The sequence below is a fragment of the Podarcis raffonei genome, chromosome 11 (assembly GCF_027172205.1).
Source record: "Podarcis raffonei isolate rPodRaf1 chromosome 11, rPodRaf1.pri, whole genome shotgun sequence".
Classification (NCBI taxonomy): Eukaryota; Metazoa; Chordata; class Lepidosauria; order Squamata; family Lacertidae; genus Podarcis; species Podarcis raffonei.
In genome coordinates this window covers 26,252,180-26,278,524 of record NC_070612.1, presented here as the reverse complement: position 1 = coordinate 26,278,524, position 26,345 = coordinate 26,252,180, and the positions used below count along the sequence as shown (strand labels likewise).

Below are 26,345 nucleotides of genomic sequence, written 5' to 3'. Positions count from 1 at the left end.
TTAAGTATTATGTCTGCCCTACTCTTACATGGGTGGCGCTGTGGGTTAAACCACAGAGCCTAGGACTTGCCGATCAGAAGGTCGGCGGTTCGAATCCCCGCGACGGGGTGAGCTCCCGTTGCTCGGTCCCTGCTCCTGCCAACCTAGCAGTTCGAAAGCACGTCAAAGTGTAAGTAGATAAATAGGTACCGCTTCAGTGGGAAGGTAAACGGCGTTTCCGTGTGCTGCTCTAGTTCGCCAGAAGCAGCTTAGTCATGCTGGTCACATGACCTGGAAGCTGTACGCCGGCTCCCTCGGCCAATAAAGCGAGATGAGCGCCGCAACCCCAGAGTCGGCCACGACTGGACCTAATGGTCAGGGGTCCCTTTACCTTCTCCCATGCAGATTGCTGATATGATCCACAGTTGCTCAGCTTCATGAAACATGAAAATGATTCTATGAAGATGTATATTTGAGTTAAACGATCATGAAGTCAACATGTCATTGTAATATCCCTTCAGTGCTGTATAAATAATTCACTAGACATCCTGGCCTCTCACTAAATGGAAGCCATTGTTTCTGTTTTCTTATTGTGTTATTATTACCTCTATTTGAATTTAAACAAGTGGCTTCCCATATCGAAATGTTACCATATTCATAGCCAACCTGAATGAATACTTAACCATATCCAGCTAACTGATACCATGTCCAGTTCAGCCCTGCTAGTGCTCTTGTATCCAAATACTTTATAGTACCCAAACTAAAAGTAATTACAACATGCCATAAAAGTGGGTATTGGAAGTAGTTTCAGGTAATGTGGTTGAAAATAAAGGCTCAAGCTTCACTAATTCATCTCAAGATCATTCCCATTTTTTCTTGAGCCCTTAAAGTTTCTGGACTTGCACAGGTTGGAGAGTAAAATAAAGAAGGTTCTGCATTATATAGCTTCCACCTCAGCACACATTAATAGCTCTAACCTGACTGCTGCTGTGTTCTTTTTTCCTTTGTAAATTGTGCTCAGAACATGGGTAAGAAACTTCCTTTTTCAGTGCCATTAATAACGGTTGGATCTAGGCTGGCAATGCAGTTCTATGCGTAGTTACTCAGAAGTAATTACCAATGACTTATTTCCTAATGTGTTTAGTATTACAGCCTAGTTCTCATTGAAATTCATATACAATTTTGTTCATTTAACCTAGTGTGGATCCAGCCCATGGTCAGTATTGCTTGACAGTACTGGTAGACACTGTGGTTTGCTCCAAATGTTGTTGGACTACAACTTCCAGTAGCCCAGCCGGGATGGCCAGTGGTCAGGGATTATGGAGGTTATAGTCCAACAATATCTGGAAGGTGCCACTTTGTCTACTCCAAGTTTAGATCAAGATTCTTGTATCAAGTTGGATATTTTTACACACACACACACACACACACACACACAGAGCCCAAATCCAACCCAGATTATTTATTAAAAGATAATGTGACATTGTTTTGTACCATATCTGTGATAAGGTAAAATTCATGTTCAAATTTTACTGGATATGGGCAAATGTCTCATTATTTTGATAGGACAAATGGTTTCATTTTCTGTAATATTCTTCTCTTATTTTCTACAGTGAAACAAGACATCCAAATTTGGGCTTAAGCAGGACTGTAGGGCTTGGTCTAATTTGATATGAAAAAAATATTCCACTCAAGTTAAAGCACAATTTGTCTCAAACTAACTCAATGCCCTATCGTAAAAGAATAATAATAATCCAGGTTAAATGCTTTGCTGGTATCTGTCTTAAAATTTCAGTTCATATGTTCATTCAGTCTCTGAACAACTGGCTAGTCAGTAAGTTTAAATACTTTTTTCTTTGTTTCTAGTGTCTTGGCATTACTTTTATTATGTCTGCAGTGTAAGTGTAGGTGAAATACTGCTTCAAATTCCTCTTCTATTGTAACATCATCTATACTTCAGTGTTTTTTTAAAGGAAAAGCAATAACCCTCATAAAAATTCCTAACTGGAGAATTTTCCATGTTGTGCTATTAAACCATTAGTTGAAATATAGGTGTGAGTTTGTTTCTTAAACACTCTTAAAAGTATACGTAATGTCTAAAGAACTGTTTCAGTAACTTGCAGTTTATTTAAATGAGAAATGGTAAGCTTGTGTATGAAAAGAAAAATGCTGTCTTGTTAAACTTTTATGTATGGTAGGGATTTATTATTCGGGCTAAGCCTAAAGATAAATAACAAATAGCACTTGCCTTCACCAATGACTAAACATGGCTAAAGAAATTTAAACCTCTGTATGTTATCTATACAAGAAATGCTGTTGCCTATAATTGGTCAGTTCCTGACCCATATATTTTTCTGTCCTGATAATTCTATCAGTTCAAAGCTAATTCTGTGTTTTCTATGAAATCTTTTCAGTGGTGTTATCAGGGAGAGTGCGTACCTTTTGGCACTTGGCCCCAGAGCATAGATGGGGGTTGGGGTCCCTGGTCAATATGGGGAGAGTGCAGCAGGACCTGCGGGGGAGGAGTCTCATCATCCGTAAGACACTGTGACAGTCCAGCGTAAGTAGCTAAAGTAAGCCAGAGCCAGCAAAAAAGGCATATTTGGAAATGTTTCAAAAGTGTGGTTTCACATGTTATCTGTAAAAACGTTTCAGTACCGTGCCAATACTTGTCTTTAAAATAGCAGACAGGATCAGCTATCCTGGAGAAGCTTTGCAGACATACTTTCACATTTTTAAATATATGCATTAAGCACACGCTATACAAATAGATTCTATGTTTAATATTTAGAAGGTAATTTTTTATTCTCACAGCTTCCATTTATGGAAAACAAACAGTCAGTAAATTCTACTTATGGTAATTAAAAGTTGTTTCGGGTGTTCATTAGTTTTGCAAACTTACTAAAAATGCAAACTAAATCTTAAGGTTTTGAATATTTGTCCCTACGAGACAATGGCCTAGTTTGCACACCACAGGAACAGGCTGTTTGAGAATGTTTTAGCTGCTGGATGTGAAAGTAATCTATACAAAGTACCCTTTGGATTCTCACATCACTTTAAAGCCAACTGATTTAATGCAAAGTACGCAACAATTTCCACAGTGCTCATCCTCTGCTCCTTCTGCACCATGGAACAAACAAACAAACCAGAGCCTGGCTTGTCATGGCCTCCGAACCCAGACTTGCAGTTTGTTTCCTACAAACAAACCATGAGCAGTAAACAAAGAACTAACTTTGGTTATAGCTTGTGGTTTGTTGAAGGGAAAACAAATCACAACGCTGGGTTCATATGCAACAAGATGACTGGCTTATTTTGTCCATGGTGCACCAGGAGCATTGCAATGAACTTCTGAGCTTTGCGCACCAGTATGCTGCTCCTTCACATTAAATCATAGTTTGGTTTAAACTATGGTTTAGTGTGATGTATGAAAGAGGACAGTGATGCTTTCAGTAGATTACTTTCATACAAGCTAGATGTTTATCATTTTCTTTAATAGGGTTCCTGAAAAGCCCTTATTGTGTTGCCATTAACATTTTTATTTCATAGTTCTTAATTACGCAATCATCTTATTACTCTTAAGAGTTGTTCAGAGAACATTATTGCCTGTATTCTGGTGTCACAGCTCCAAACTATGAGGTCATTTGTGTCCTCTCTATTCATAGCTTTGTCAGTTGCAAGCAAAGCTCTTAAAAGAGACCTTTTTTGGCTCAGAGCTCCGTATATACGCACACATGCACAATTGGTTGATTTCTGAGAACTGCAAAGTATGCTGAAAAACTGATAAAAGCAAAACCATAGTAAAGGCTGCTGCTCTTCTCCAAACCTAACATTTTAACACTCTTTTTACTAGCCTGTGCTTCACAGGCAATTATAGACAAGGACAAGAGACCTTAACTTTACAGTCCCAGCTCTACTACCATCCCCTCTCCAGCATTCAGTACTGCCCACTGAAATCAATTTATCTAACCTCTTCCTTCCTTTTTTGTCTAGTGACAGAAGTATATTAAGAGAGTGTTGATGGCTCAGCTACATTCCATAAGGGAATTAAATTAAGAGAACACTGCAAGAGGACCCTTTACTCCCCTCTACCAAACATCAGATGACAGGTGTTTCAAAGTAGCTGCTGGACACTGAACTGCCTTTGAGGCCCTTTCAGATATTATAAACATATTATATTACATATAAACACTTTTGTGTAGTAAAATCATGAAGGTATACTAATCACAAATAGGCACATGCATTAGAAAATTGAACATCACTGTAAAAAAAAAGCCTGCAACATGTGGTTGTCAGAAAGACCATATGATAGATGGGGTTCACAGATTCTGAACATATAATTATGGGGGGGGGGACCTTTACATAAGTCTAGTTTGAAACATGCCCCAACATCTTTATTATTAATAGTCTATTCTTCTTTGTCTTTCAGTGGGACTTCATGCTCACTTTGGCAGTTGCTTTCTTCACAAAGCCTTTTGTAGTAAAAATCATAAATACAGGATGACTCACTCTTGCAGTCAGGTTTAAGAAAGATATTGTCACAACTGGCTATTGTTTTATGTAGGAAAGTAATATGTATATACATATGACTGTCAAAAACTAAACCATAGGGCTGACTGAACCTGTCTCCTCTCATTGGCATAAGTTGGACCTGTGGAAGCTCAGCAGTGGACCTCTGAGGGGGTCTGTCTCCGTGCAGCCAGAGGCCCTTCTGGATTCATAACTGCACTGCAATCTTTTACATTGTATCTTCTTCCCATATGGCTGTGTTCATATTTCCTTGCTGCTCATTTCCTTCCACTCCTTCACTGTTCCTAGATAACCTGTGTTTGCATCTACTCGCTGCTGCTTTGTGCCTTTTTGCTCATAACACCCCCCCACACGCACACACAAAAGAGCAGCATGAAACAGCTTGACTCACATAACACTACCTACTCCATCCTCCTCCAGTCATTTCCAAGCTCACACTCACATGGAGAACTCACGTGAACTGACTGATTACAGACACAGCCAGCATTAATTCATCTGACTGCACTAAATGGAAAAATTGCTGCAATAGTGGAATATCCATATCCATGACTAGAAAACTTTCACAATATGTTTCTCCATATGCATACATGCCCATGCTTGTGCAGGCAACAACAGCCATATAGCTACTTGCCCCAGGTGAAGAAGCAATACAGCTCAAAAAAGAGAAAATGGGAGGATGGAACAGCAAGAAGGAAAGGATGAATGGGGACATAGAGAAAGTAGAAATCTCCTGATGTTGATAGCCAACCAGGAAAAACAATGATGGACTCTTCAGAGAAATGACCTTCCTTTTAAAGAGGAAATGAAGCACTGTACCTGGGTGGAACATTACCCTATGTGACAATCTTTGCGTTTTGTCCAGCCCACAAAGCTCTTGCATGCTGACCCATATTGTGTGAGCCATGACTTGGTTGCATATATAGCTTTTATACTATTGCTGGTTTGTTGTGCAACCATTATTCCTGCTTTGGGTGGTTGCAATAGAAGGTGTGGACACAGCCTAGAGCTTTCTGGGATCCAGGTTTTGCAGTCTTTTATAACTGGACAAGTAAACATGTCAATGTGCTAGCACCAAATATGACAAGAAGTAGGGGCAAAGAGACCTGAGGTAATTCAGGATAGAACTTCGGCAAATTTTCCAAATGACTGCAACAGCAGTCATTCCCCAAGTTTTATGTTCTGCAGAAGCACAAGTTAGTTCTATATTGAGTGACTTCTTGGATGGAGCCAACCTTTGCTACTGTGTTTTTGGGAGGATTGATGGGTAACAAATGGAAAACACTATAAATCAGCAACAAATTAAGAATCAAATTCTGCTGATCATTTTCTAGTGTTGTATTGTTTTTTTTATTGTATTACTTCTGCAGTATATTTTATACATATTTTTGGTTTTCTGTACACCACTCTGATATATTATAATGTGAGTGGTTTATAAATCTTTTTAAATAAAATAGAAAAATATGTTTAAATTCAGGCAAATAAGCTTAAAGAGGTCAGGAATAAATTGAACAAAAGACAATACTGAGTACAGTAAATCCTGGATAGCCACAGTCTGAAATTTAATTCAAGACTGTTAGCTTCTCCCTAGGAGCTCATTCCTCCTGCTGTGCTTCCTCACTATTGTAAAGTACCAGTTAAACTTGCTTGATATTCTCTGAATCTTCATATCCCAGTCTCTATTCTACCCAGCAACCTGCTCTTTCCCCCCAGTTCCCTAATAATCCCTTCCACTAGATTTGTCCGTGTATGGAAAAATTGGGCAAACCAAAGTGTGTGCATTCTGAACATCTATAGCACCAAGGGCTGCAATACTTGACAGTACCTCGGTGATTTTTTAAAATCTTGAAATGAAACAAACTGTCTTTTACAAATCAGAGGCATTGTGCTTGCGCAGTTTGGCAACAGGCTATTTGACTATTACAAACCCTTGAAAATACAGTAGCAAATGGCAATTCATCAGGCTTTTTGGAATATAGCAGTTCTGTTTAAATTCATGTTCTCCACTCGAACTTTGTAATACCAACTATGTGCTGGGACATTTATATTTATCCATTACTTTTGTTTTATTAATGTCCAGTAATAAGCAATTACACTTTCACAACCCTGCTTTAGGATTCCTTACATTTGTCTTCTAAAATGCAATGTTGTCTGTGTTCAAGCTGCTACATAAATCCTTTAATGAGAGATTGGGCACTGCATCTTCCTCTATGCTTTGAAGAACTTAGACCTCTATACTTTTTATGGCATGGCTTTGCAAGGCAGTCTGGTCTTTATCTCATTGCTGAACTTTATAGGACTGGACATTCCGTTCTAATCTTCACCACTGCAGAGCCCCTGGATATTTGGCTTTCAGAGTAGTCTGACTGATTTCAGTGAATACACACTGGTGTAATTTTTTTCAGGATTTATTCCACATCAGCTGCTTACATAATAATATACTTTTCTACAAAACACCAGCATTCGTAGGTACTGGAATATATGTGTTAAGGCATATCTCAAATGTTTTAATTCATATATAACATTTATACATTTAAAAACACAATGGTCAAAAGAATTGTACTTCAGTCCAGCTACAGTACTTCATTTTCTACTCTGTGCAAAGAAAACCACCCTAGGTGGGCAGGAACATGGTCTGTAACAATTTTTAACTTTGCATAGAAGAAAACAAGAAAGCTCTTTTGCATAGTTGAGTGCTGTGCATATTTTCTGACCCTTTGGGTCTCAACTAATTTCATTTAACAACAATGGATACATTTAAATGCAGGAGAGCACTTTTGAATCCCATAAGCTTAACTTCTTCATTGTAGTGAATAGGGCATAAAAGTGCAAATTGCCTGGATCCTGTCCATTATATTCAGCATTTTAAAATATTAAAATAAAATCACATTTTATTTTAAGTAACAAAAACTCAGAAAAATTGCATGTTACATGGTTTTGAGAATCATGTTTATCAGCAGATATTACAACCATGTGATACCTTGCTTGTGTGACCAGAAATGCCATATTATTTCATAACATACTATATAACACATTAAGTAATAAATGGATGACAAAAGACCAGACTGGATAATACTTGAGTCCTATTAAATCCTAGATAACTACTCCCCATCTAGTCATGTAATATCGCCCTGATTCTTTTCAAATATTAGTAGCAATGGAAAAGAATAGAATTTTACAAACTCTCTTATAGTTAATCATATAAATGTATCTTTAATTTTGTTTATATGTCCTCTGAAGTCTTCTAAGGCTGCAATCCTATATACACATACCAGAGAGCAAGTTCCATTGAACTTAGTGGGATTTATTTCTGAGCGAAGATGTAAAGGATTGCACTGTGAATTATTCAAGTGACATTTGCTTATAATATATGTGTGTGTGTGTGTGTGTGTGTGCGTGCTTAGGATAATAGCCAAGATGAAGAACACTACCTTAAACACATACAGTGGTGCCTCGCAAGACGAAATTAATTCGTTCTGCGAGTTTTTTCGTCTTGCGAATTTTTCGTCTTGCGAAGCACGGAACTGCACCTCTTCAAGCAATGCGCCCAGTTTTAAGAAAAAGGAAACAAATTCGCAAGACGTTTTCGTCTTGCAAAGCAAGCCCATAGGGAAATTCGTCTTGCGAAGCAACTCTAAAAACGAAAAACTCTTTCGTCTTGCGAGTTTTTCGTCTTACGAGGCATTCGTCTTGCGAGGTACCACTGTACAAAGATTAGCACTAGTCTAGTGAGGTTTTTGAACAATTATTGTTGTCAAATTGAAATAATAATCAGGAACTCGGGTATTAGAGAATATCAACTTGACCCTAGTAATGAAAAGCAGTGTTTTCTTAATTTTGATTCATCTTAGTCTAATGCTAAAACTTCTGCACCAGCAAATAAGTGCTTAGATCTAGAAGTAATGACTTCCACTAACAGAGTGTTACAAATGCTGTGTCATGGTGGGTTTTTACTGGTGCTGCCTACTGGTAGCAGAATAAATGTTTAGAACTTGAGTATTAATTTAAAACATTAGTAGAATATATAACTTGCCACTTTTTTCTGCTTTTGGTGGGAGTGATACAAAAATAGAAGAAATTGTGTTTTACCTTCCTTTTCTGCAGTGTAATTTTACAAATATATTTGCCAGCTGAGTTTGTATTCCTGAAATCTGAAATTTCTAAAAATATACAGCATCATCAATTTGTATTAGAAAAGAATTGGGGGGGGAAATGTCCTGTAGTGTGTAATTTTTTTTATCATTGCTTAATTTAATATGTACATATGCATAAATGGCATACAATTTTTTCTAGACCTTCAGGTGGAGGAAAATACTGCCTTGGAGAAAGGAAAAGATATCGCTCCTGTAATACTGATGTGAGTAATTCAAAGTTAAGCTAAAATCCAACAATCTTAGATGAGGTGGAGGAGAATTTATTTATTAAATTTGTATATAACCCCTCATCTGAAGATCTCAGGGTGGTACACAAGATAAAAACACAAAAACAAAACAATAACCCCCCTCCTACAAACACATTTCAAAGGATATAGGGTGTTAATCAGCTAATGGTTGGGTTGAAGACAAATGTTTCTGCCTGGTGCCTAAAAGTGTATAATGAAGGCCTTCCTGGGATGAACATTCGACAGATGGGGAGCCATCTGTAAGCCTCCCTGGGATGAACATTCGACAGATGGGGAGCCACCACAGAAAAGGTCCACTCTCATATTGCCACCGTCTGGGCCTCTTGTGGAGGAGACTTACAGAGAAGAGCCTCCAATGATGATCGGAGGGTTGGGTTCATTAGGAGAAATGTATCTTGCCTTTGAGCAATATTGGCATCCTCATGTCCAATCAGAAACACGTTTAAAATAAGACCAATGGTTCGTCTCCTTGTTTTCAACCTTATGTTGGTGGTGCACATATGCTGGTACAGGAATGAATTGACATATCCTCATTGCTACACTGGTGTAACTGAAGTTCTGCTAGCATTCCATAATTTCACTGTTGTAGTGGAGCTTCCACTATAGCTCTTCACATGATGTACCTCAAGGGTAGAATTTTACTCTTAGTGCTGCTTGATATTTCTATCTTCCACTTTTAAGCACGAAGGACTGGGAGACCAGGGTTCAAATTCCCACTCGGCCATGTGACCTACCTCACTGAGTTGTTGTGATGAGAAAATAAAGAGGGAGGAGAACTATGTACACCACCTTCAGTTCCTTGAAGGAAAGCAGGATCAATCAGTTAAGAAGACAAAGTACATTCAGATAAACAGTTAAAAGCTGCAGTCATATCTAATACTGAAATACTGAGATCAAGGTTTAGAGTATTCTTTAAATTAGGAAAGGCAGAAAACTGTAACAATTTTTCTCCATTGTGCTTTTTGCTGCATTTTAAAGGTAGTATACATGAAGCTATTCATGAAGTTTTGATTATCAACAGTTCCCTTCAGAGATTGCATTCCCATTGTTACCTTTGGAGTAAAGGCTAAATTCCATTTACTATTATGAGAAAATGTGAAGGGAGGAAAAATAATATTTTTAATGAACACTCCTTTTAGATCTTAATATAGTTAACATTTTATCATATCAAAATATATTAATAATTATCTTCTTAACAGTGCCTCATCTGCATTTCATTTTTAATATGTACACATGTTTTGAATTAGTGTAATGTCATGAGGGGATGCACAAATGTTCTGACATTCAGCAGTTTAAGTCCTACTGTAACATAAGTGGTGATTAAAAACTGTAGTCATTGATTGTAAATTTATTAACATGGCTTTAATGAAACACAAAGTTGCTGAGATAGACCCATTTTCAGGATTTATGACAGACCTTATTACCCATCACTCTTTGAAGCAAAAGACACTGGAAGGGAGAGACATTTGATTAATGTGTGAATTAAAAGGCCACAAGTTTTGTGTGCTTGTCATTATTTTAATGAAGAATGTGATGCTTACACCCACTGACATTTGTAGGGGTTTCTTGTGTCGGCATTCACTATTCCTTTTGTAATTTAAAGAGTATTACTCCCTAAAGTTCTTATTATTCCTAAACAAAAATCTCAGCATTTTTACTTCAAACAACAGCTAATTTTCCTTCTCTTCCCTTTGACCCTTTTAATCCTTTAGAAAAAGCATAGACAACTCCAACACATTCTTCAACAAAAGCCTTCAGACATTGTTTGGCCTTTGATGGATAACATGTTTCCTAATATTAAAATTGAGGGAATAAGATTAAACCTAATCTGTAAAACCTGGAAACAAGAAGTAATAGCAACTTCCAGCTTTACCAGTTATCTCATATTGTAAGCTGGTTTGCATATACTGTAACTCTTAACCAGAGCTCTCCAAACTGTATGTCGTGACATGTTAGTGTGTCGGCTGCAGTGTGTAGGTGTGTCACACGAATGCTCCCCACGCTCCTCCCAAGGCTGGAAAGGGGTTAGTTTAACCTAGGGGTCGGCAAGGCTTACCTTACCTGGGCCGGTTCACTGCCGCGGAGCCCTCTCTGTGGGCCAGATCCTGTGAGTGTGTGCGCTCATAATTTCCGACGCCTGTGTCTGTGAAGAGGTGATTTCTGGCACTGCTCAGTGAGTCCCTGCGCCGTGCTGCGCCAGTTTAGCACAGTGTGCGGGGACTCGCCAAGTGGGCAGCTCAGTTCAGGAATGGCTCGTGGGCCAGTAAAATGACCCCCGTGGGCTGCTTATGGCCCATGGGCCTTAGGTTGCTGACCCCTGGTTTAACCTTTGGTTTGCTAGTAAAACAATTACTGTGTTGCGAAATGATGCGTGCCTAAAAAGCATGTCACCAACATGAAAAGCTCTACTCTAAACCATAGTTCAGCACTGCGCCTGCAAGCCCACACTCTCCTCCCTTCACTCTCCTTTGCCGCACATGACAATGAGGATGCAATGGAGGCAGCAAAATATGCCTTATTTGCTGCCTTCGCTGTCACTAAGTGGGCTCAATGATGAGCCCCCACCAGTTTTCGATTGCATTTGACTCTCATTCAAGCCACCTCCCAGCCTATTTCCTCAGCCTAAGCTCTGGAGTATACCAGGGAACCAAACAGACTACGAAGCAGAAGAGGGCACTCCAGAGCGATCGTGTCAACTGCTTGAGCCATTTGGATGTTCCAGGGGTTGGCCAGGGCTTCAGCAAGAGCACCAGTCATATCAGCCAGAAAATCCCTCCAAGCCATCTGGAAACCCATTGGATCCATCTGCCTCAGAATGCAGACCACCCTAATAGGTCCTCTGCAGAGGGGGAAAGGTGCTGGAAGCCTAAATCTCAACAGGAAGTGATATGACCATGACAAGGGATTAGTGTCAATATCCCCCACTTTCAGATCTCCCAGCTGAGAAAACAAGGTCCAGAGTATGGCCTGCCACGTGTTGCTGACATGTTGGGACATCCCCATGGCAGTCATGAAGTCCTGAGCCACCTCAGAGCCAGTCACCTCCGCATGGATGTTGAAGTCTCCCCAAACCAGCAGTCTTGGTTTGGTCAACACCATCTCCAATGAGATCAGCTCAGACAGGGAGACTGCTGGGCAGCCGAACTGGTCACACTCCCCTATATCTGCCTTTGATGACCAGCAGCCAGTAAGCTTCAGAAGCTGTACTTACTTTAAAGAGCAAGACTCCACCATCACTGGCTATTCTTTGTACCTCTTTTAGCTGGAAGAGTTAGAAAAAGGGTGAAAGTACATGCCTCAAGTAGGAACTGCCACTTGAAATGAAGAAATCCATAATAAAAACTTTCCCATTTTCTTGCCAGAGGGATAGAGCTTGCACTGGCAATTGTGCCGTGGATTGCATCCTTTAAGGTCACATCTGACAATTTAACAAGGTAATCCACTACACATTCTGTTGCAAAATACAGAGCAAGATTCTCCCTTTCCTTTGGCAAAGCACTTGCCAATAGAGTGAAAAATCGAACCACAGAATTCTATTGTTTATGTGAAAACATTTTTCTCATGGTTGGCTTGACTTTTGGCAGGAGTTTCGTTCCCTACCAAACCAGTGACTTTGATGCCCACATTGAGCAATACAAAATCCAAGTACAGTGCTTCCTGTTAACTGGGTGACCTGTAGAGCCATGACCTAGAGAAAGGTGCTTTCTCCAAATGACTAGAAAGGCTTGCACATTTCAACAATAAGCAAATCTCCCAATCAGAAGTGAAAAAAGAATGCCTTTCTTGTAGTTCCACCCTCCCTCATTTAACCACACACATTTAACACCATCCCTCATTTTGGCCATGACCAAACCACAGAGAAAATGTCATGTCTTGCAGTTGAAACCACAGTCAAAGAAAAAGACATTTGCCTGAGGCAGTGTTTCTCAGACAGTGGGCCTTGAGTCGTTTTCAGTACTTCAGCTTACCCTTACTTGCCCAAGTAAAGTTGATCAGGATACATAAATGTTGGCGGACGTGAAGAAGATTGCCCTGTAATTAATGCAAAAGCCTGTTGTTGTTTAGTCGTTTAGTTGTGTCCGACTCTTCGTGACTCCATGGAGCAGAGCACGCCAGACATTCCTGCCTTCCACTGCCTCCCACAGTTTGATCAAACTCATGCTGGTAGCTTTGAGAACACTGTCCAACCATCTCGTCCTCTGTCGTCCCCTTCTCCTTGTGCGGTCAATCTTTCCCAACATCAGGGTCTTTTCCAGGGAGTCTTCTCTTCACATGTGGTGGCCCAAATATTGGAGCCTCAGCTTCACGATCTGTCCTTCCAGTGAGCACTCAGGGCTGATTTCCTTCAGAATGGAGAGGTTTGATCTTCTTGCAGTCCATGGGACTCTCAAGAGTCTCCTCCAACACCATAATTCAAAAGCATAAATTCTTCAGCGATCAGCCTTTTTTATGGTCCAGCTCTCACTTCCATACATCACTACTGGGAAAACCATAGCTTTAACTATAAGGACCTTTGTTGGCAAGGTGATGTCTCTGCTTTTTAAGATGCTGTCTAGGTTTGTCATTTCTTTTCTCCCAAGAAGCGGATGTCTTTTGATTTCATGACTGCTGTCACCATCTGCAGTGATCATGGAGCCCAAGAAAGTAAAATCTCTCACTGCCTCCATTTCTTCCCCTTCTATTTGCCAGAAGGTGATGGGACCAGTGGCCATGATCTTTGTTTTTTTGATGTTGAGCTTCAGACCATTTTTTTGCACTCTCCTCTTCCACCCTCATTGAAAGGTTCTTTAATTCCTCCTCACTTTCTGCCATCAAGGTTGTGTCATCTGCATATCTGAGGTTGTTGATATTTCTTCCGGCAATCTTTATTCCGGCTTGGGATTCATCCAGCCCAGTCTTTCGCATGATGAATTCTGCATATAAGTTAAATAAGCAGGGAGACAATATACAGCCTTGCCGTACTCCTTTCCCAATTTTGAACCAATCAGTTGTTCCATATCCAGTTCTAACTGTAGCTTCTTATCCCACATAGAGATTTCTCAGGAGACAGATGTGATCAGGCACTCCCATTTCTTTAAGAACTTGCCATAGTTTGCTGTGGTTGACACAGTCAAAGCTTTTGCATAGTCAATGAAGCAGAAGTAGATGTCTTTCTGGAACTCTCTAGCTTTCTCCATAATCCAGCGCATGTTTGCAATTTGGTCTCTGGTTCCTCTGCCCCTTCGAAATCCAGCTTGCACTTCTGGGAGTTCTCAGTCCACATACTGCTTAAGCCTGTCTTGTAGAATTTTAAGCATAGCCTTGCTAGCGTGTGAAATGAGTGCAATTGTGCGGTAGTTGGAGCATTCTTTGGCACTGCCCTTCTTTGGAACTGGGATGTAGACTGATCTTCTCCAATCCTCTGGCCACTTGAATGTTGGTGGATGTGAAGAAGATTGTCCTGTAATTAATGCAAAAGCCTCTATCTGTTCAAGTAGTAATACAAGAGCTAAACATCATTCATGTTTCATATTCCCCACATGTATAAGACATTTTAGTCACATTTTACAAACTGACTGGAGAAACATGATGCAGCAACCTACATTGACTGCTATTACCTGATTCTATTAAACTTATATAGCAGAATCTTTGATTTAGCAAAGCCTTGTTCTCATCTTAGCATTCTTCATGTGGCACAACTATTGACAATAATAAGTCTTTGAGGTTGAGTCCTGTGAGATTGAGCGCCAGCAAAGCAGCCTAGGGCATTAGATAGGAAGGTTTAATTCTGGACACAACCAATTGAAATCAAAATAGTTCAGTATACCTAACTGATGTGGCAATTGTATTCACATTTATCTGACTAGACATGCATAGGACTGCGAACATATTCTGTGAACTGCCCTGAGATCTTGTGATGAAGGGTGGTATATAAGTAATAATAACTGCATTTTAATTAGGATTGTAACCTGCAGTTTTAAAATTGTGATACTAATGAAGAATTTGTGCCTAGTCTTTACATAAACAAAGTGAATAATGACATGCATTTGAATTAAAAGATTCATTTTACGTTCTTAAAATAACTTTGTAACTGACATCCAGTTTTAAAATCAAAGAAGCAGAATAAAAAAAGCAAGCAATTATATATTGTTTGGCAACTTTATTTGAAACAACTTTTATTGTGAAAATCAGTGGTCTCATGCTGAGCCATTAATGTGTGCCTTTTAATATTTAAGTTTAGCAAATACTAACTTATTTTATTATTTTATTAGCCATGTCCTTTTGGGGCCCGCGATTTTCGAGAAAAACAGTGTGCAGACTTTGACAATATGCCTTTCCGAGGAAAATATTACAACTGGAAACCATATACAGGAGGTAATACATTGTTTTGTAATCATACTGCTTGAAGAAGACATGGTGCGGAGGCCTTTACCTGTCCAAATGGACTTTGGGGGGGATGGCATAAGCACTACTGCTGATATTCATATCCAAGCCCTCAATACTACAGCAACTTAGGCTATATAACAGGCAATGACATATCATTATCTTAAGCAGGTCAATAGCCCGTCCTTTGAACTTCCCTACAGGTTATTCCTTCTTCAAGTGTATGGAGGCTCAAACTAGAACTGGCTTGTGGCTGAGCAGGTTTGTCAGAAAGGAGGCTTTTGCTGAGAAGGCTATTCTGGAGGACTATCTGGATTGTTCAACCCAAAAATACTCACTGCTGCTGGAACTGAATTCCATGCTCTCCCTCTTAGCATATGCCTAGTCCAGTGATGGTCAGACTTGGCCCTCCAACTGTTTTGGGACTACAAGTCCCATCATCCCTGACCACTGGTCCTGTTAGCCAGGGATGATGGGAATTGTAGTCCCAAAACAGCTGGAGGGCCAAGTTTGGCCATTACTGGACTAGTCCAAGGCTACCCAGTTCCTTTTTAACATCAGAGCAGCTAAGCCAATGGCATCAGTATAAGTGGGTCAGGCAGAGAGGCTAGAGGCTGAAGACGAAATTGTAAGTGTGAAGAAGACATGGAGAGTACAGAACCAGGCTGACCCACCCATTAGGCGAAATGAGGCAATTGCCTTAGTTGGCCAGGGGCAGAGGTGGCAAATTAGCACAATTCCGAACCCTGCTTGCTTGCCTTGCCTGCTTGCCCACCACTGCTCTTCTCCCTGCACACTGTTCGTGGGGTGCCTTGGTTGTAGCAAAGGTGATCTGTTGTTGCTCAACCTTTCACCAAACACTTTGAGGTTGTTTAACTGCTTTGAGTTCCTTCTTACAATCAAGTGGTATATAAATTTTATGAAATATGAAATGATAGAAATACTGTGCCCACAGGCATTGGCTGCACAGTATTGGTAGTGTCAGTGACGACCACAAAGCTGTCTGCAGGGGTAGCAGCTGGTGTCAAAAAATGGCCGCAGCAGTTGCAGTGGCAAGAAATGGTGGGCCGGAGACTTCCGGGTTAGCGCCATCGACTAATGGCGGATTCCCTCTGAGCTTCGGAGGGAATCGGCTCTGCAGGATCGGGTCTTGCCGCTGCGGCGACGCAGGGACCCATAAAAATCACAGGTGGTGAAGCCTGTGAACCTGGTGACTCGGCGGGCACCATTTGCGCCCCCCCCCCGACCTGCAAAGGAGCCTTTTTAAAGGCTTCGGAACGGGGGACAGGGTGAGCGGCGCGGTGCGGAGAGTCGACTGCTTCTCCTGCAGAGTGAAGCCGCATTGCCATGGTCGGAGAGCGCTGACTTCTTCTTTTGAACAATTGGACTCTAAAAGTAACAACCCGTGAGTACTACGGAAATTGGTACTCTAAAGAAAATTTTGCTTTTAAGAATTAGGCACGATTGGGGAAGGTGTAAAAAGGAAGTCTGCCTCCCCGTCTTGTAAACAAGTTAAAGCAAAGACCTGCTAACTAAGGTCGAGAGAACCTTTTCTTCTTTCCTTCTTTGGTAAAATACTTTAATTTCACGATTTGGCAGTATAAGAAATTTTGCTGGAGGATAAAGAGCTAATTTTGGGAACCGAAATGCCAACCTCCCGGACCCGGGAGTGTTCCGCGAGAGAGCCTGTCGATGAGGTACTAAAGAGTTTGACAGCTGTCAAAGTAGCTGTCAAAACGGAAAAAGAGAACTTTGTTTCTGTTGCTTCTGCTGGTTATATATGTTACAATTTTTGTTATAATTTGTTGAAAACAAGGAAGAACTGATACAAACTAGCTGGATTTTTGGACTTGGATTGGAATGAACACTAAGAAACCAAAATCCCTCTAGAGGGGGATTTGGGACATTACAAGAATGGCTGGAGAAGGGAGAATTCAGGCTGAATTGGACAGAGTCTTTGTTCTCTTGGGAAAGTTGCAAGGCCAAATTGATGTTTTGGCTATAAATGTTACAACTCTGGACTCAACTGTAAACAATATCATTGAAACTGATAAGGAGTTGAATCTGGAAGTTTATTCAACTGAACAGAAAGAGAAACTTGACAACTTTGAGAATTTGGAGAAGGAGACATATGTTGTCCCTGAAGAGCTGCAGATGATGAAGGAGGACTTGAGGCCTGACATGATGGTAATGAAGGAAAATAAGAATTTGATGTGGAAAATCTGGCCTGAATTGGAGATTGAAGAAAGGAAAGATCTCCTTATGTGGAGATCCGAAGACCTAAGGATTATAAATTTGCTCAAGGTGGAGGTTGGAGCCTTGGGGACATTTGGACTTGAAAGGAGTAAGAAACAAGATTTGGGTTCCACCTTTAAGTATGGAGGACTGGTTGAAAGAAACATGGATCCTGAAGGGCCAGAGCTTCTCCGAGAGTTGGTGTTTAATTTTAAGGACTATCAAAAAAACCAGCAGAGAGGAATTGAGAGAGAATTAAGAGCCCCGGATGTGAGATCTCCAGGCTAAATATTAGATTAAGACTGATGGACATTTGTTGGGGACTGGAACCGGGAAAGGGTGGGGTGGGGTTTGGGAATCCAAAGGGTACATAAATATAATGTGTTTTGCTTTTATTTTTGTTTTTGTAATGTTTATGAAATTTGGGAAATTCGTGGAAGGGAATTTGGGTCGACTTTAGAAAGAATGTTTTAAGAATATGTATTGATGTATAAGTATTGATGTTTAAGTTTGGATAAGGTAAAATTGGTTTTTAAAAAAAAATGAACTAAATTAAAGGAAAATAAGGTTAGCAAAAATAAATTGAGGAAATGGATGAAAGAGTAAAAGTAAAATAATAACATGTTAATTTATTAGGTTAAGAATTATGGTTAAGGATTTGCTGAATCAATAATTTGAATTGGAATACAAAAAGGGGAGGTATGAGGAGGTCAGGAAAATATGTCAATGAAAGTAAATTTTGGTGAACTTAATGTGTTTTTAATTTTTATGTATCTTTTTTTCTATTTTTTTCGTATTTTTTTTCCCTTTTTCTTTTTGACTTTTTATATTCTTACTGTATTAATTTTGAAAATTTTAATAAATATCTTTTTAAAAAAGAAAAAAAAGAAAGAAATGGTGGGCCATGGTTCTCCCCACTTACCACCTTGTGCACATATTGTGAATTTATGAATTGTAAATATATAATATAATATAATATAATATAATATAATATAATATAATATAATATAATATAATATTGTTTTTATTTGCCTAGGTGGTGTTAAGCCATGTGCATTAAACTGCTTAGCAGAAGGTTACAACTTTTATACTGAACGTGCCCCTGCAGTGATCGACGGAACGCAATGCAATGCAGATTCGCTAGATATTTGTATCAATGGAGAATGCAAGGTACCATGCTTCTTATTAATTTACACCACATCAACTAGAAAACGTTTCCCTATCAGCACCTCATCTAGTGTAAAGGTAAAGGTACCCCTGCCCGTACGGGCCAGTCTTGCCAGACTCTAGGGTTGTGCGCTCATCTCACTCTATAGGCCGGGAGCCAGCGCTGTCCGCAGACAGTTCCGGGTCACGTGGCCAGCGTGACAAGCTGCATCTGGCGAGCCAGCGCAGCACACGGAACGCCGTTTACCTTCCCGCTGGTAAGCGGTCCCTATTTATCCACTTGCACCCGGGGGTGCTTTCGAACTGCTAGGTTGGCAGGCGCTGGGACCGAAAGACGGGAGTGCACCCCGCCACAGGGATTCGAACCGCCGACCATGCGATCGGCAAGTCCTAGGCACTGAGGTTTTACCCACAGCACCACCCGTGTCCGTTTTCATCTAGTGTAAGAGCTGCCAATAATAAACTATTTGGGGTACCTATCCTTTTTTTCATGGGTTTCAGAGAAGTTTCCAGACTAACACCACTTGCGCCAGTTTCAGTGATCTGCTTTGAATGGTGGCTCTAAATTAAAGGAGCTGCTGAGAGTAGAATATTCTGAACTTCTCTGAATTGTTGCATAAACATGTTTCTTAATTACATTCCAGATATAAGCAAACAAAACAAATAACTAAAAATATTCTTTCAAGTGCATGAAGAAAACACTATAACTGCTACTTATTGGTTTGTTTTTTGATTACCAAGAAAATTAGCAATCTGATCCTAAGGTGCATCAGCATCCAAGAGCTTAGGATGGGGGAATAGCAGGTACAGCAGTGCAATGTCACAAAACAGTGGAATGGTGTACAGTGGTACCTCGGTTTATGAACTTAATTCGTTCCGGAAGTCCATTCTTAAACCAAGGCAAGCTTTCCCTACTGAAGCTTCCCGCCGCCGGTGCCCTTCCACTGTTCAGCTTCCATTTGTCTTCTGAAGTAAAGTACGCTAACCAGAACACCTACTTCCGGTTTTGTGGAGTTCGTACACTGAATAATTCATCAACAGGGCTGGTAACAGAGGTACCACTGTAATTTATAATGTGCAATGCAAAATATGTGGTACAAATGTTCAGGTGTTCATGTAAAGAAATAATAGCTTATTATTATTTGCAGTTTCTCATTGTCATCACCATAAAACAGAAAAGCAAGAGAGATTTCACAACAATTTTGTTTAAGAATAATTTAAGAATGCCATTAATTTGGCCATAAATTTCTAAAACTACTGTCCCCAGTGTTTTTAACTGAGGATGCAATTATCTTATTGCATAATTATTCTGATTGTACCTATTTTCAGCATGTTGGGTGTGACAATATTTTGGGATCAGATGCTAAAGAAGACAGATGTCGAGTATGTGGAGGAGATGGGAGTACATGTGAAGCTATTGAAGGTTTTTTCAATGACACATTGCCTAGAGGAGGTAAGTGTGAAGGCATTTGCCAAAATGTTCTTAACTATAAAAGGACTACAGTTTAGGAAGTAACTAAATATAGCAATATCTCTTGCTGATGCCATTCCACCCCCCACTACAGTCTATCCAGCTGTTGGATTGGGCATGACTTACTTGAGTCCCTGTCCATTTGTCACAAAACTATTCTGGTGCTGGTTAATATAAAATTGTTGCCTACTTTTGACCCAGCCCTGTTACTTACTTCTCCTTCCTTCCATCATTTCCTGCTACTTGCATGTTGTAAGGCTGTCTTAGAAATGTCTAGTTATCATGTAAGAAAAGCAAATATAGATATTATTATTTCTTCATAATTCTGGGACTGAAGTGTGACTCATTTAGGACATGAATTTATGAAAAGGAGAATCCAAGAAGGATCCAGAAATAATGTAGGAGTTTCAACTTTTCTGTTTCTTTCAGACTTACACCAGAGTCATTTGTCTGTGTCCTTGTCATAAGAATGGTCCAGACCATTTTCCCATTGCTGCTGAAGCTAATCAGTGCAAGTTGCAGCACCACCTTGTAGTTGAAGGCAGGAAAATAAACTTAGAATAAGTAGGCTGCTCCCAGAATCCAATTCACTTCCCTGCCTTTGTTGAAGTGGTTAAGCTCATATCTGGAAGTAGAGTGAGGGCTCTAAGGTTGAGGAGGAGCTCTCCCAGCATTTAATCGATAGAAGAGTGACAATAGCTCTTGGTTTTAACTACCCATCCTACAGAGCTCACCTGTGCAGCAGTGTTAGCTGAACCAAAGGCTTCTGTGAAGTCACTCCCAGTGTACGCTGCTTTTAAAATTATAACTAAGGCAGAGTTGGATGCTCCCCTACAATATAACAAGTCTATGTCTCTGGCTAGGGGGACGCGGGTAGTGCTGTGGGTTAAACCACAGAGCCTAGGAATTGCCGATCAGAAGGTCGGCGGTTCGAATCCCCGTGACGGGGTGAACTCCCGTTGCTCGGTCCCTGCTCCTGCCAACCTAGCAGTTCAAAAGCACATCAAAGTGCAAGTAGATAAATAGGTACTGCTTCAGCGGGAAGGTAAACGGCGTTTCCGTGCGCTGCTCTGGTTCTCCAGAAGTGGCTTAGTCATGCTGGCCACATGACCCGGAAGCTGTCTGCGGACAAACGCCAGCTCCCTCGGCCAATAAAGCGAGATGAGCGCCGCAACCCCAGAGTCGGTCACGACTGGACCTAATGGTCAGGGGCCCCTTTACCTTTACCTTTATGTCTCTGGCTAATAAGTTTTATAATGTAGAGCCTGAATTTATGGACCTGTTAAAACTCCCAGCTACTGACACGCCAGTTTATGTACTAGTGACCAAATTTCTTCTACCTAAAGATGGGGGTGCCCAGCTTAAAGATGCTACAGAGAGGCACCAGGACTGCATTATGCAGGTGCCCAAGGCAGCAGCTTTGTTCTGCCTTTGTTTCTCTTGAGCATCCCTCATATGGCTGGATAATCTACCAGACAAACCTTATCAGGATCCATACCAAGTGGAATGGACTCTTTTCAAGATCTCCCAAGCAGCCGCCTTTGTAGCAGGTGACACACCTGAGGCTGCACAGTTTGCAGCCTGTTCCACTGTGGTGGATATGGTGACAAGAAGAACCTTATGGTTGAAACATTGGGAAACTGACACCACTGCTAGAGTTAATATTGTAAGTTGTTTGGGGTTGAAAGTTGCTTTGGGCAAGATAAAGTGACTAACAAATGTAATAAACATAATAATAATATTATAATTATCTGCTGCTGTTAATACTGGACAGAAAGCTTTCAGGAATATGGCCCACAATAAACAGAAGAGCTTCATTTCCTCTCGTTGAGATGATAGGTGTTTTCCCTTACCAATCCAATCAATTATTTTGAGGCTTTCAATCCCAATATAGACTCGGAGATTCCATACCCAGTCAAGGTGTCTGGTTTAAATGATTTTTCTTCAATGGCCTATTTGAGCTTGAGAAGGATGCAAACTGGATTCTGGGAGCTACTCAGTTCCTTCAAGTTTGCTTACCTGCCCTATACCACAAAGTTGCATTTAAACATGCATTGATAAGCTTTTACCAGCAGTATAGAACTACCATTCAGATAGAAACCAATGGTTCTTTTTAATCCTTTCAATATTATATTGTAATTCCTATAAAATTTACAAGCATGGGTGCAGCTATAAACGATAACATAAAATAAGTTTCACCTTTGTCCTGTAGGCTACATGGAAGTGGTTCAGATTCCAAAAGGTTCTGTTCACATTGAAATCAAAGAAGTGGCTGTGTCAAAGAACTACATTGGTAAGAGGATGCTCTTATATTGCTTGTAAAAACTCAATTAGGGTTGGATTCAAATAACAAAATTATGGCATGCACCGGATTACATACAATTGTGTAGGTCTATAAATAACATTAAGACTGCCTATTTATCTAACCCCATTTACCATATTTTTCGCTCTATAACACGCACCCGACCATAACACGCACGTAGTTTTTAGAGGAGGAAAATCCGTAGGCATGCCACCCGTAGGCATTTCCTCCATAACACGCAGACATTTCCCCTTACTTTCTAGGAGGAAAAAAGTGAGTGTTATGGTGCAAAAAATATGGTAATTTATGAGCATATGTATCTGTCATTGCATTCAACATGTCTGTTTTTAATTTCTTTTAAGTAACAGCCACAATGACCTGACCAGGGCTAAGGTGTGAGGAGAGGGGTGTTAATTCTTCCCCTTCTATGAACCACATAAAAATTTCCAGCCCACCCTAAAACTGTTGGTAGCCTTGAAAGGAAAACTTATGTTGGTACAAGTGGAAGCTGTCTTCTGAAGCTAGCAGCAGCTTCAGGGTGTCTAATTTAACCAAGTGGAAAGAGTTAACTTTTCCATCTCAAATACCACAGTCCTGTTGCTTATTTCTACCCCCAGCTGCTCTTTAACAAAAAAGTGCCATGTTGAATGTAATCATGCCTTTAATGCCACATCTAGGTTGCCTTGAGAGCACATGTTGGGTTGAATGTACATTTATTGCACTGATTAATGCAAAAATGGCTGCTTATACAGTTGGCAGGTGGGTGGCGGTTATGACCTGGTGCGGCATAACCCCCATCCTCCTGGAGCCACGCCATGTTTCTGCAGCCGTTTGCTCTTCCCCCTGGCCAGCACGGTGTCTCCTGGGTCCCCATCAGACCCAGTCAGAATTCAGCCAATCTGCGACAGCCCAGGGGGCAGGCCCTGGGAAAAGACTGCAAGGCGGTAGTCTTCACTCTGGTCCGCTTCCTGCTCATTTAAGCAGGTTGGCGCTGTTCACCACAGCACATTTGGCTCAGAGTATCACCCACTCAGCTCACCCTCTAATCTCTCTTTACATTTGCAGCCTATGGTTTATAATGGTTGTTGTTTTCAGAGCTGGGAATGAATTTTTCCAGTGTACAGTGGTACCTCAGGTTAATTCGTTCTGGAGGTCCATTCTTAACCGGAAACTGTTCTTAACCTGAAGCACCACTTTAGCTAATGGGGCCTCCCACTGCTGCACGATTTCTGTTCTCATTCTGAAGCAAAGTTCTTAACCCGAGGTACTATTTCTGGATTAGCAGAGTCTGTAACCTGAAGCGTCTGTAACCTGAAGCGTATGTAACCCGAGGTACCACTGTACCAGGTTTTGCCTTCCCCATAGCAATAGTCACAACTGTGGCGGTTTAGGCCTTGGGTGGAATCCTTTAGACCAGCATCTGATGAAGGGGTGAAGTGGTGACTCACCTGCTTCTAACAGTGGCTTTAACAGGGTACCCTGTTAGCGGGGTCTTGAGGGAAGACTCTGTCCAAAGTCAGAACTGTGTTCTCCCTCAGCGACTTGGGAGAAACCATCTATGTAAACTCGTGTTTTGGGATGGTCCCATCTCCCCCCTAACTGACCCTGTCATGCCTCAGAACCCCAGCAGGGGGCTGAGAGTGATATATGCCCAATGCCTATGCCAAGGCTTACCTACACCTGAAATCAATAAAGTTGTGTCCATTTTAACCCCAAATTGTTGTCGTGTTCCATTATTTTACCCCTCGGGTGGCTTAGCTCCCATGGGAGGGGGTATTGCTGGTGCAAATCTCAGCTGTTCAGGGCCTGCTTGCTTTGCTCTAAGACACAGAAGTAGGACAGGCAGTTGCTAAGAGCAGAGTTGTGGGGGTTATGGAAATTGGGGCTCTGATGAAAGTGGGTGGGGCCTCAAGTAAGTTGATCCCTAATATATGGGAAGCAGGGAATGTTTCAGGCTAATGGTAAAAGAAGACCAGCTTGTGTTAGTTCATTCTGACGTCTGATTAATATTTTGTTTGTTTGTTTGTTTCTCAATTTATAAGCTGCCCTTTTCATAAAATATATAAAGGCAGCTTACAATATAAAAAATAATGTGAGCTGCTGTCTTGGATAACCACTTTCACATAAGTCAGATCCCCATTCCTCAGTGGTAATTTTTAAAACCAGTAATAATGAAGATTGAATGAATGCCATGGTTACTTCCTGTGCCATCACCACTGGCTCCCAGAAAGTGAGGCAGCAGCATAAGAAGTAAATTGAATCTGTCTAATCCTCATGGTTTCTGATTAAAGCCATTATTATTACAACAATGAGACCTGACCACACAGAAAATGTCAGTTATGCAATGCAGATTCACATAGATTAATTCTCAGTCCTTTCCTTTTCTGGGGTCTTTACCCTGTGCCATTCTTCTACTACAAACTGCATGAGTTTAAGGTATCTCTGAAGCATTTTGTCATTTTTTATTTTGAATTAAGAACTAGTCATGTTTAGAATTGGAGTAGTTTCCATTGGTTTCTTAACTCCAGAAATCTCTGAAGCAGACTGACATAAGATACAGCCCCACTGCAACTTATTAAGCTGTTTCCAGTACTGGGCACCAAACAATATAGGTAGATTTAATGTGATATTATATACTGATTACTACTTTTGTAAGTGTGGGAATAATTAAATGACAGTGTGGGAATAATTAAAATGGTTTAGTATCAGTGCAAAAGTGGTAGTGGCAAATGCTAGTGTGTAAGGTGGAATCAAAAAATCAACAAAAGGGGGAGAAGTAGAAAAATGCATTGCTAAGTTGTCTTGCCCATGCCCTCCCTTCTTCTCCACGAAATAGTATACTTTAGGTTTTGTCTGCAAAACCTGGAACAGTTGTACATTGGCTTTGTGCCTGAATGTAGCCACCACAAGTGATTCTTGCCAACTTGTGGTCCCAAGCCACAGGATCCATGTTACAGCCACAGTTACAAAAATGTTTGTTAAATATTACCCTGTAACACCCTAGAGAACAAAGATACCGATTGGATATTTTAATGTCTATAGTTACCTAGTTATAGAATGAAAACTAAAACAAACAAAATATTAGAAAAATTGTTCTAATTAGAGAGCTGGAGTTATACTGTGACTGCCACAAAAGAATAATTAGAAACAAACAAAATTTCTTTGGAAAGTAACATTGTCATCATTTTAAAAATAGATCATACTGTGGAAGACATGCTACAAAGTAAGCATAACATTGATTTATGCAAATTTCTGAAGCTGAACTAGAATTTCTGAAGCTGAACTAGGATATTAAAAGCTGTTCAACAACCCTTTGCAAGTTTAAGAGAACTGTAGAATACTCATGATCCATAGAATCTTTTCTTGCTAGCGGTGGGGGGTGGGGGTCAGATCTTTATCTCTTCACCACTGAAAAGCCAAATCTGACAGGTGCCCACCTTTCAATCACCTGACTTCACTATGACATCATTTGATGCTACACTTTGAATCCCTAATTGTTTAATCACTTTGTGCATTTTTTTAAGCTTTAAAATCTGAGGACGATGACTATTATATTAATGGTGCCTGGACTATCGACTGGCCTAGAAAATTCGATGTTGCTGGGACAGCTTTCCACTATAAAAGGCCAGCAGATGAACCAGAATCTTTGGAAGCCTTAGGCCCTATCTCAGAAAATCTCATAGTCATGGTAAAGTAGTTCAATTACCTTTGTAAAATATGTGAGTTCACGTCTAGCAGATTGGAATTGAAAAGTGAAGCTGTACCCATGGAAAAGGATCAGATTATTTTGAGCTTTGTCCTTCACTAGACATCTCCATTAGCCACATGAAGGCATGAATTCCTGGTCATTCATGACCATTCTTCAGCCAGAATCCAAATTATTTTCACGTGCCCTCAGTTAG

General features: G+C 40.5%; 1 protein-coding gene across 8 annotated transcripts in view; it reads left to right on the top strand.

Moving 5' to 3' along the window:
- Window positions 1-26,345, top strand: part of ADAMTS6 (ADAM metallopeptidase with thrombospondin type 1 motif 6) — a 123,352-nt gene that overhangs the window by 79,345 nt on the left and 17,662 nt on the right. For 7 of the 8 annotated variants that reach the window (XM_053407867.1, XM_053407863.1, XM_053407865.1 and 4 more), the window contains 7 exons: window positions 2,394-2,539; window positions 8,797-8,860; window positions 15,157-15,259; window positions 18,540-18,673; window positions 20,000-20,123; window positions 22,354-22,434; window positions 25,968-26,131. In XM_053407867.1, coding sequence (XP_053263842.1) covers window positions 2,394-2,539; window positions 8,797-8,860; window positions 15,157-15,259; window positions 18,540-18,673; window positions 20,000-20,123; window positions 22,354-22,434; window positions 25,968-26,131 — 816 coding nt within the window. The remainder of the gene's footprint in view (window positions 1-2,393; window positions 2,540-8,796; window positions 8,861-15,156; window positions 15,260-18,539; window positions 18,674-19,999; window positions 20,124-22,353; window positions 22,435-25,967; window positions 26,132-26,345) is intronic. The other variant, XM_053407866.1, reaches the window with a different exon arrangement.